Here is a 10930-nt window from a genome sequence, read left to right as displayed (position 1 = left end):
CGGCGTGTCACGTCGGTGATCGCCGTATTACGCGTTTTAAGATAAAAAAGCACCAGCAGCCCAGCAGCCTTCCTCACCCAAAGCAACCTGTGCATCTAGAAAGAAAGTGGGCAGCCAAATCACCTGAGAAGGGACCAAAAATCCTCTCGCAGAGCTGAAAAAGGCAGTTTAAAATGGACTGACCCACTTACTGCTCAAGGAGGAAGGGGTCCACTGGGAATTCGGTGATTACACTTGGGCTTCTAGGAAAGCCTGTCAGAGCTTCTCATTTATTAGCAGCAGTTTTACTATTACGGCCTTCCTTAGAGTGGGTTATGCCTCCATGTCCCTTGCCCTTTGTCTAGTTTTGCCTCAAGGAAAACCGTTTTTCCTTTCTTTCAAAAGTGACTCTGGAAAAGCGGGAAGGAAAAGAAGGAAAATCAAGCAGCTTTTAACGAGAAAGTGGGCATGAATGGGACCTCCGTGACTACTAAAAATAGTTTGGAGACTAGATTAGGATAGCTGGAGGAAATTAGCCTGAATAAGATTAACCGGAATTGACCATTTTCAAACCTTTTTAAGCCGTGCTTTATACCTACTAATAGTAATAATACCTTAAAAATGAAATCATGTTTTCTGCTTTAGATTAAATTAGTTTAGAGGCCCTTCAAAAGAAGATTCTGAACCCATTAACAGTAAAAAGGATGATGATGGCACTACCTTGCTTATGGCCTCATAAGGTAACAAAGCTGGAGTCAGACTGTGAAATTAACATCAGTGATGAAATGCAGGGACCTGTGAGATAAATGTTTTGTAATAATACCTCACGGCAATCTGTGCGGTATGCTGAGACCTGACCATGATCCATTGATCCAACAATGGATTAGGAAATCTAAAGATTTTGGAAAGTTTTAAAAAATTCCTATATTCACAGTGTATATTCACAGCTGGTTAATGAGTCTGCATTAGAACAAGAAACTTCTGGCTTGTTTGACATCCATGATCTCTGCAACCTCTACGTGGTGTGAGGATACAAGTAACCAGAATCAAAATCAAAAGCATTTGCAGAAAGAGAGGAAGAAAAAAATCAAAAAGGGAAAAAGAAGAAAAAGCAGCAGTGACACATTGCAAGAAAAGCCTCACAGAACTAGTAGCAAAACATGAAGAGAGAAGGCCTACAATGACAAGAGGTCATAAAGCCGTCAGCTATGACAAGTTGAGGCTGTGAGATGAAGTAAAGACAGAAAAATAAGGGTCAGTGAAGTAAAGAGAAAAATAAGGGTCAGTGAGGTTAAGGACTGGTCCATAGTAACACCAGGTGTCCTTCAAGGCTATGCCTTTTTTTTTTCCTTTCAGAAAAAAAACTAAAAAGAGAGAAACCCACGATCTGCTAATATTTTGGCATCTCAAAGACTCCTGTTTAATCTAAATACTGTTCAGATTGCTGTTAAATACCTATATCCGAGTAAGACATATTGTGCAGTTTCTAGTGCAGATCAGGAAACACAAGTACCCTCATGCTTCCTCTGTACAGTTAAGACCCTCATCAGAGGATCTTTCCAGAAACCTCACAGTTGTCCTAATTTTATAAGTTTAATGTGGATGAGATCAATATTTCATGCCATGATGCAATGTATTCTTTGAGTAGACGTGATTTCATTTATTTAAACAAGAAGGGTGAAATACTGTGTAATTTCATAAGAGCTGCAGATTTGGAGAGATGAACATACCTGAAATAGGCCCATTGAGACAGGTTAGGAAATCAATTAAATACCGGGGAAGATTCCCAAATTATCCCGACCTCATATGAAGGCCAACCCTGAGCGCAGGCTTCCAAAGGCAGACAATAAAATAGGCCTCTGAGCCTCTGTGAAGAATGGGTGGAAAGGAAAAAACAAGCACTTTGCAGAAGCAATTTTGAGGTGAACCCAGGATGGAAACTCACACGGTGAAAGAGGGATGTCCCCAGATTTGCAGAAACAAGACCCATCGAACCAGAAACAGCACAAGGGGGACCCAGAGAAGTCCATGCCAACTGGAAGCAGAGAATTGTAACTGGTGCAGAAGACAACACACATGACAGTTAATTATATTACTGTCGTGGTTTTGTACCTCCAGGTTCTTTACATGCAAGAAATGCCCTAGAAGCAGACACTTTACTGCGTGCTGGGAGTCTAGGCACAGCACAACACTGAGGGCAGAAAACCATAAGCCTGATAAGAACCTCAAAAATACCTGTCATCTGTTACCAACCCGTTTTGGAAGAGTATGAGGTAGACTTCAGAATATACACAGGTATTAACGTATCAGCAATTTCAGGACGACCTTGAAAGAGAACAAAAGCACCATTTATAAATATATAAAGAATCTATACGCTGCTGAAATCAAGATCCTAACTACCTTCCTGGATCTGAGCCCAACCCTTTCAGGGCCAAATATAAATAAATAAAATAGTAGGAGGTCTGGGCCATTCTGCTAAATGTGAAAATAAGTGTTTTTGCCAGACTGAAACTGGGAAAAAAGGCCATAGCAAAGATGTCTATATTCTAGATGTCTACTCAGCTGCTCAGCAACTGGATTTAGGCTGAGCCACGAGGTTTAATCGTCAAAGACACAGCATGTAAAATTGGAAAGAGATACTTCAAGTTCTTCCAGTGATGGGGAGAGCTACAGGCTGCACTCCTGACTCTGCAGGAACTCCCTGGGAAGGGGCTGGTAAAAGCAGAGATCAGCCCTGTTGTTTTCAGAGCAGAGATGCTGGATAGTGCGCAGACGTGGGCATGGGCCACCTACACCCTCCCGAGCACAACGAGAAGCTCTGGGGAGGGTGTTGGGATCCCCTGTGCTTTGGGGTTCTTGTTGGACCATTTAGCGTGCATTTTACGCCCCAGCTCACGCCGTCAGTGCAGAATCTACACTGCAAACCTATGGCTCTGTGTATTGCCATCGCTGTGCTCCTGCCTTGTCTAACTTGGCTCCTGTCAATTAACAATGAGTCAGAACGTGCTCTGAAGGCAATAAAGCACTTTTCTGTCTCTTGGGGCTTCTTAGCTCACTCTGTTAACATCCTGGTTGGGTTTTTCTCCAGAAGGAGCTGATAACATCCTCTGATTTATACTTCCCAACTGGTCTTTTGTTAGCCTGGTTAGTCAGGGAAAATCAACCTATCAGAGGAGGGAGTCCCGCCATTAAGTGGGTTGAATTTCATCCTATATATCTGAGTCAGAGTTTCTCAAGGGTAAAGGGCACGAGACCCTTCAGAATCCCTTAACCTCAAGCTGATAGCACACTGAACAGACAGATGCCATTTTTTGACATTAGCCTTCTATATTCCGTATGTCATATGGGATTGCACCATGTTTGGAGAAAACATTTAACTCTATTTAGAATGTAAACTTTTGAATACTATATCAGTCTATGCTACTAAGAAATGTCCCCCAAGGAAGCCCCAGCTCAGAGCTTACCCCCGGCTGCCACCATCCCCCTGTCTGTGTCCTGGGCATGCAGGTGACCCCTGAACACATGCGGCGGAGGCGCAGACCCCCATTCCCTGTGAGACGCCAGAAGATGTGCTGTGCTGGGCCCAGGGGGGACGCAACGCCGGGCTCCAGGGAGGGGTCCAGCTGCCAGGGCTGTGAGGGTGCCCTGGCACCATCCCGGCACCTTCCCACTGGCCTCCATCCCACATCCCGCTGCGCCTTGGGCGTGCTCCAGCCGCTGGCCAAGGAGCCTGGCCTCCCGCAGGCAGGGGGCTCTGGATGCCCCTCTGCGGCACGCAGCTCCGGGGGGGCCTCACTCCACTCGAGACTGGCTGGCACAAGGGGCTGAAATTTCAGGGGGTCACAAACACTGCGTCAGGGGGTATTGCAAAGAGCTCGCCAGAAACACAGCCCAGGGGGGTTTCAAGGTCACGGTGGGGGCCGCTAGTGTGGGGTGCTACTGGTATAGATCATAGGAGTGAAAACCTGTAGTATACTTGAACACCCTAAAAGTACCTATATATATCGTGATCACTGCCTGTAGCCGCCTATGCCTATAGCCAGCTGTAACTACAACTGCCTATAACTATCTAAATTTGTAGAAACTCAGTGACATGGCAGTATAGGAATTCTCCTGCGCAAAAATAAATAATTTATTTGTAAATGACAATATCTGTAGAAATTCAATGACATGGCAACATAGTAATTTTCTTATGCTAAAAGAAATGACTTCTACTGCATGGAATTAGTCCGCAGAGGGCCGAACGTGGCTTTATCAGTTGCTGGGTCCGTTCCCCTGTGGCTGCGAAGCTGCCTGGCTCCTGGTCATCAGCTAAAGGGAAAGGGAAAAAGAACAAGTGAAAATGCTGTTTGCAAAGAGTCCCTGAGTGGAAGCCACTGATAAGAGCCTCGCTGGTGCAGGAAGGGCTGTAACATCAGCTCATGCCCCTGAACAAAGCGCCGTGAGGAGCAGCAGGGCAGGCGCTGCCCTCTCCTCCCAGCAAGCCCCGCTCAGGATGAGCCCAGCGTGCAGCGAGCCCACAGCGCGTCAGCCCTCAGCGCTTCATGCCGCCCGTGCACCAGCAGAGCCCAGCGCTGCCCACCGAGCGCTCCGCAACGGAGGCGTCCCGTAGCGCACCCGACGCGGGAGCGACGCCACGCGCTCTGCTCTGCTCTGCGCTGGCTGCCTCACCTCTGGATCCGGCGCCTGCAGCTGCATGGAGCAGCCCGTGTGCTGTGTCCTGAGGCTGCTTTCTCCTTCGCTGCTGGTGCTGTCAAGGATGGAGAGGGATGCTTTCAGAGGAAGCCAGCCCACCCACGTCAGCGCTCTCACTGCTAACTGAGCACAGGTCCTTCACACCAGGGAGACTTTGCGGGGGCTGGGAGGAAGCTTCTCCTGAGCCCTGACCCACTTCTTTTGGAGCAGAACCACCAGATTGTACTCAAAGAGCAGAGAGGAAAGCTCAGGTGAGAGCGCTGCCTTGGACAGGGACCAAGGCGCTCTGCGACACTGTCTCCCAGGGACCCTTTTGCCCGTTCTACTTGGCTATAAAAGTCTACGTTTGCTGTTTGACACGCGGAGAAGCACCAGCCGCGTTACATGGAGTGACACCCTTTCAGCTGCAAGCACACACGAGGGCACCCGGGTTTGCAGCGCAAGGGGACAGGGCGGAGGACTGGAATGCATTTGTCACTGCCGCCGCTGCTGGGTCGCTGCCGCCTGAAGACGCGAGTGCGCCAGGCTGAGGCTGCGCCCCTGCTCCCAGCAGAGCAAAACTTGTTCCTGCAGTGCCGCCGGCCCCTCACCCTTCGGGGCAGCCCCGGCGCGGCTGCCTGGAACGGAAGGCAGAGGTGTTACCTTGGCTGGCTCGGAGAATATCTCGACGGGCCGGACGTGAAGGGTTCCGAGCGGGAGCACTTGGCAGGCCTCTGAGGGGACGGTGACGCACCTGCACGTTCACAGGCCCCTCTCTTCCTCGCTCTGCCCCTCTTGCCAGCCGCCTTCTTCCTGGCCTTCCCTCGTGAGGTGGGAGCGGGCAGCTGTGCATTCCCGCCGGCTGCCGTTTTCCTTGGTCTCCTCGGCAGCCGGGCCTCTTCTGCAGGAGGTCCAGGCTCCTTCTTCATGCAGCGACCTGTGCGCCAAGGAGAAACATCTCCTCAGATGACACAAACACAGCGCTTCACAGGAACAGTCAATGCAGCCGGAGAGATTCAAGACCGTTCAGGTAACACAAGTAGAGCCAACTGCCATTCCAGCAGCATACAGCTTTGCAACCAAGATCTTTGAGGATACTGAGTTCTAAGGATTTCATCTTTCTTGCATAAAATGGTGGAGGATCGAAGATTTGTAAATTTTGGAGGCAGAACAGGGTAACAACATCTAGTGAGCTTGGAACACACCCAGTGTTCCTGCAACGTAAAGGAAAACCGTGCGTGTGTAAGTGTGTGTTTTGCCCATACCTTGGCACTTGCTTCGTGTCCAGGGTGGCTCTGCTGATTCTTGTCTCTGCCTCTTGGCCTTAGGAGGCATGGAGTCCTCAGCTGCTGGGCGCAGCACACAGACGAGCTAAAACAAAACAGATGTCTGACTCTTTCCATGACAGTTTATTCAGACTTATTCCCATAAAAGCACTGCAGAGCATCCCCCCTCAGCAAGGTGAAGGTTAGCAGGGAACTGTTTGTTCGGAAGAGGTAGGTATCGTTTGCTGACACGTGCATTTGCTCTTAGCCAGAGCTTAGGAAGAATGACTGGCTATCACAGGACCTGAGCAAAACTGGACCTGGCAGCATGAGCCGGTCCTGCTGAAGAGAACCACCCCGTAGCTGGGGCCTTGCCGCCAGCCAGCCAACAACCCTACCTGCTCCTGTTCGTGCTTGTGCCTCTCACACCTACACATGACCCTGCAAAGCCAGGGCCAAGCATGGGGAAAGCAGCCCTAGAGTCCTGTCAGGGTAGCTCTGATCAGGTTCCTGATATTGGCCTGCTATGAGTGGCATCTTAAAAACCAAATGCAAAACAAAAATCAGTTTAACAGTGATTTCCAAGTCATGCTGCCCACAGAAGTGCCCCTCTTGGCTATCCTTGTTATAACGTCATGTTTTCCTGCCGGTTGATTGCATCGAGGAATAACAAAAGGAGACGACAGAAACCCACAAAACAAAAATAGGAACTAGAAAGGAAAGCATCTGTTATCTTTGTGAGATAAAGTCGTCTTCCACCAGCCAGCTGCCATAGGAGGTGGATGGGACTTGTCCTTCCTGTCAGCACGACCATTTAACACGTGATAAGCTATGAAATTTTGTCAGATCTCATTTCTATTCATATTGACTTTACTATCACCTAGGACAGGAAAGGCCCAGAAGAACCAACCGGCAAAACACAACGTCACTAGTTAGGACTGTAAGAATGCAAAAGAGCCGTGAAAGAGAAAATGAGCGAGCTTAGCGTTTTCCTAACTTCTCTGTCCTAGCAGCGAAGCCCAGAGGACTGTCTCTTCCGCGGGCACCCCCCTCCCCGACTCTGCTCTTTAGGTGTACGGAAGCATTAAAGCACCGAGCGGTCTAGTTGGTACCTGTCCAGTGTTCTTGAACAGCAGTAACAGCTTCAGCAGCACCAAGACCTGGTGTTCTTTCCATAGCAGAAATACCAGGCAGCAATATCGAGAAGCGTCTGAATCCCCTGCTGAGCGCTGCGCGGCACTCAGCACTTCATAAACCCACCGCTCCTCGCTTAGGCTGAGCTCCCGATAGAGTCACGTCCTTAACCTTTCTCTCTCTCTCTCTTCACATCTACCCTGCGAGACATTCCTCCATCTCCTAGATGGACAGCCTGCGTTGCCTCCTTCCCCTCTTACCTACACAGGTTACACGCCTCTGCTCCTCTCCCACCTGAGCTGTGAGACACACATGCTGGTTTTAACATCACTCGGATGTGCAAGGCAAACATTTCTGTTGCAAACTAAACTACAGGCCCTGGAGTTGCACGTTACAAGAGCTTTCAAAATCATTATTTGTCAGTAGGTAATACAAGAAAATACTAAACCTCGTGATCCATCCGCTCGTAGATAGGGTACCGCAAGCCACAACTTTGACACGGCAGGGTGACGGGCTCATCATCTGCAAAGCAAAGCAGAGTTACATCCCCTACCAGAGAGAAGTCTGGCGCAGTTGGATCCCTACGCAACAGGCTGCTGTTCTGTGTCACAGGACGGCAACCTGAGCACACGTTAAGGCAACAGTTACTCTAGTCACACTTGCTGAATTCATTCCACATCAGCAAATCCACGCCATCCAGCGTGAGAGTAGTGTTTTGGGGTCCAAGATAGAGCCAGCGGTCTGCTAAAAAAGCCCACGACTGCCTCCAATAAATCCTTTAGCACCATTTCTCCTTCCACAACCAGCTGACGCTTCATGTCTGCCCCGCTGATAAGAGTCTCAGCGATGTCCGGGACGTCACTGCAGAAATGCGCAGTGCTACAGGCGTGACCCCACATCCAGATCTTACCTACCCTGCTGCTTAACCGAGGAGGAGCGCAGCTGCCGCACAAACCCAGGCAGAATGTGCCACGAGCAAACAACTCCCGCTTTCGTTGCGAAGCTCGATACTTTGAGACAAAAGAATCGGCAGTGGCCTGGGCTCTCACCCCAGGGACCTCAGCAGTCCTCTGTGTAGCTGGCTTATACCTTTGCAGTTCTGTTCCACGGGAAAATCAGCCCGCTCCCAGTGGCTCTGGAGCTGTCATTACCCAGCGTTTTCCCAGAAAGAGTTACAAACCCTTACGCTTGGATCGGCTGCCAAATGTCCAATATGAAGCTGGTTATTACTCATCTCTGCACCTCACCTCGCTTCTGATTTCTTTGTGCTGCTGAAACATTGCTTCTGCTAATGTCCTTAAGGGATGTCCCCCTACACAGCTGCTATAAATCTGCTTTTCTAGCCCCTTGGGCATTCCCCACAGTGGCCCAGCGCAGTTACCTGTTCCTGATTCTCTTCCACTGTGCCGGAGGTCTTGCAAATGTGCATCCTCATCCTCAAAGCCAGACGGTGCACTTCCTTGGGTTTGTACCCCCACTAGCCCGCAGACGCGAGGATGTTCTTTCAGGTCTCGCACCAGTATGTAGCGGTGGCAGTTTTCGCATTCCTCCGTCCGTGTGCTGCAGTAAAGTTCATGGTCAACCATGGCTCTCAAAGGCAGCTGTATTTCGCAGTAAGGGCAGAGGACAAGTCGCAGAAGGCACACAAACGCCTGGAAAAAAGAACGAGGGATTCTTCTTCACATATGGAAGAGTGAGGCAAAGGTGGAGGGAGGTTCCCCGTTTGCTGAAGAGCTGAGCGGTCCTTTCTTTCTTTAGCCAGATCTAAAGCTACGCTAAAGGATAGCCTGGAGTAGGATAGCACGTGAGAAATGTGAAGACCAGCAGGCTGTGTAACCTGTGTAGTCATAAACACGCCAGCTGAAGCACTCCGAAGACTCAGGACATTCCTTTAAAACCTGTCATACTTGGACAGCAGATTCCTTCCCACTGTGCTTCTTGAAGATAGCTTTCAGGGACAGTCTCAAAACCCAGTCCTGATCCCATTGCACTGAGCACTGCTAGAAAAACTTCTCCGTGTGTGTTCTGCGAGGGAACAGATTTACAGCTCACTTACTACTCGGCAAGAATTGCTTGCCTATGTCCTTCACCCGCGACTGAATGACAGGGAAGTTGCCCTTCCAGAGGGGTTACAGAGAGATGAAAGCCCTGTTAGAATAGCAGATGCTGCAAGAATACGTCATCATTTGCTTTACAGGCAAAACTAGAACCACTACGCACAAACGTGCGGGATGAAGTGCTTCCAGGGGTTTGACCTGGTCATATCTTCACCGTTTGAAAATCCTTTGTTTGTCAGCAATAAGCAGACTTAGGTGGCACTTGCAGAGCTGTCTGCAAGGGGGGCCCATAGGAAGGGAAGGGGCTGACATTGATTACAAGATTGCCTGTGACGGCAGCCAACTGGAGTCAGAAACTGAAAAAATCCCTGTTGATTTTACAAACTCTTTTCAAAGTCTGTTGGACATCATGACTTATTAAAATGCACATGACCACTGCAGCAGTCAGAAATGCGTCATGTGAAAGGAACGGAAGAAGTGGAGTTCATCATATTCTGTGTTTCTGAAACAGCGCACCATTTTTCATCCTCATCACTAACAAGGACAAAATCACCAATTATCGCAGATAACCCTTGGATATGAAGACTTGAGCAGGCTCCACTGCTTGAAGGCAGTTTCCAACCACCTTCTCTCAGAGGGTGTGAATTTAGGGCTCGATAAAAAGGGTGCCTCAATCACAATTTGGAGTCCGGCTCCTGGCTGACAGAAAGGCTCTGGAATCGGTGCTTGGAAATACCATCGAGTAGCTTCAAAACATCTCCTAACATCAATAGATGTTCACCAGCCTTGTGGTCCTCCAAGTGTTGTTTTTCCATCTTCATCCCACACTCGCAGGTAACCTACAATAAACAGACCTCATGAGATTAATTGCCACAGAGGACAGCAGTTTTAGAGGAGGAATGCGTTTCTCACCTCCACGTGCTCAGATGCAAAATGGTTCTTCATTTCCGATTTTGGGATGTAAACCTCGCAGTACTGGCACGCTGCAAGAAATCTGCTGCAGTGGACTTCATGAATCGTGAAATTAGAGGCAGGAATATCCTTGTTGCTATGAGAAACATCGCAGAGGTTACTTTGCAGAAAATAACACTGACCACAGTTGCAAGCAGTTTTTCACAGCACAAAAATCCTAAGAAAGCTTTTGATGAATTCATGGTTTAGAGAACCGAGTAACTAAAGAGCAAGGCAAGCCCAGCCAGGCCTCCACATTCCTTCATAGGTGGGATATTAACGCCTATAGCATGCAAAGGTCACAGTGTTCACACTACATGGAGATAAAATCAAGGGGGATGGATTTCATTATGAGAAAGGCAAATTTTGCAGCATAAACAAGTTATCACCAGGTTCAAGGTGATGAACTAATTAATAAGCTCATCCGTGAAGATCAGAGTTTCTTCCTGAAACTAACCGGGCTATGAGAGGTCGAACAGTGCTCTGCTCGGAAAAACTACAGAACAGACCCTCTTGGGCCAGATTTGCTCAGTGAATGATAGCAGCAGCCATCTTACTCTGGAGCCAAAACTGCCCCGCTCACCCCCTTCCCAAAAAAGACTCATTTTCCTGTCTGGAGGACAAGGCAAGGCTTACAAACAGAGAAGATCCAAAAAGAACTGAGGCACTCTGAGCTTCGCCCTTGTTCCTGCCTCAGGCAGGTAGCATCCTTTCTAGACGATGCTCCCCAGACTAAAGCACAACCCAGAACACCAACATTAGTTCTATAACCTATTGTGCCTTCCCATGTCACCAAGGAGAAAACCAGCAGAGCCGTTCAGTTTTCTCCTTGGCCAGATCCCAAGCAGGCAACAGCCCGGCAAAGCAGCA

The 10930-nt window shown here is 48.9% G+C and overlaps 1 protein-coding gene across 1 annotated transcript; it reads right to left on the bottom strand.

Annotated features, from left to right (window-relative positions):
• Positions 1-3579: 3579 nt before the first annotated feature.
• Positions 3580-9878, bottom strand: LOC308061278 (uncharacterized protein). Its single transcript, XM_080381007.1, has 4 exons — positions 5919-9878; positions 5317-5590; positions 4651-4729; positions 3580-4290 (listed from the first exon to the last, which is right to left on the bottom strand). The coding sequence occupies exons 1-4, from the start codon at positions 5986-5988 to the stop codon at positions 4234-4236; spliced, it is 480 nt and encodes a 159-aa protein (XP_080237133.1). The 5' UTR covers positions 5989-9878; the 3' UTR covers positions 3580-4233.
• Positions 9879-10930: the final 1052 nt, after the last annotated feature.

The sequence above is a fragment of the Falco punctatus genome, assembly GCF_963210335.1.
Source record: "Falco punctatus genome assembly, chromosome: 1".
Taxonomy (NCBI): Eukaryota; Metazoa; Chordata; class Aves; order Falconiformes; family Falconidae; genus Falco; species Falco punctatus.
Note: the sequence above shows the minus strand (reverse complement) of the source record. Positions and strands in the feature narration are given on the sequence as shown.

What these genes read in the sequence shown, in the direction of transcription:
- LOC308061278 (XM_080381007.1), bottom strand. Translation starts at nt 5,988, where the DNA reads ATGCCTCCTAAGGCCAAGAGGCAGAGACAAGAATCAGCAGAGCCACCC. An exon ending in GACACGAAGCAAGTGCCAAG is followed by an intron (nt 5,591 to 5,918) that starts GTATGGGCAAAA and finishes CTTGGCGCACAG; the next exon opens with GTCGCTGCATGAAGAAGGAG. An exon ending in TGCAGGCGCCGGATCCAGAG is followed by an intron (nt 4,291 to 4,650) that starts GTGAGGCAGCCA and finishes CTTTCCCTTTAG; the next exon opens with CTGATGACCAGGAGCCAGGC.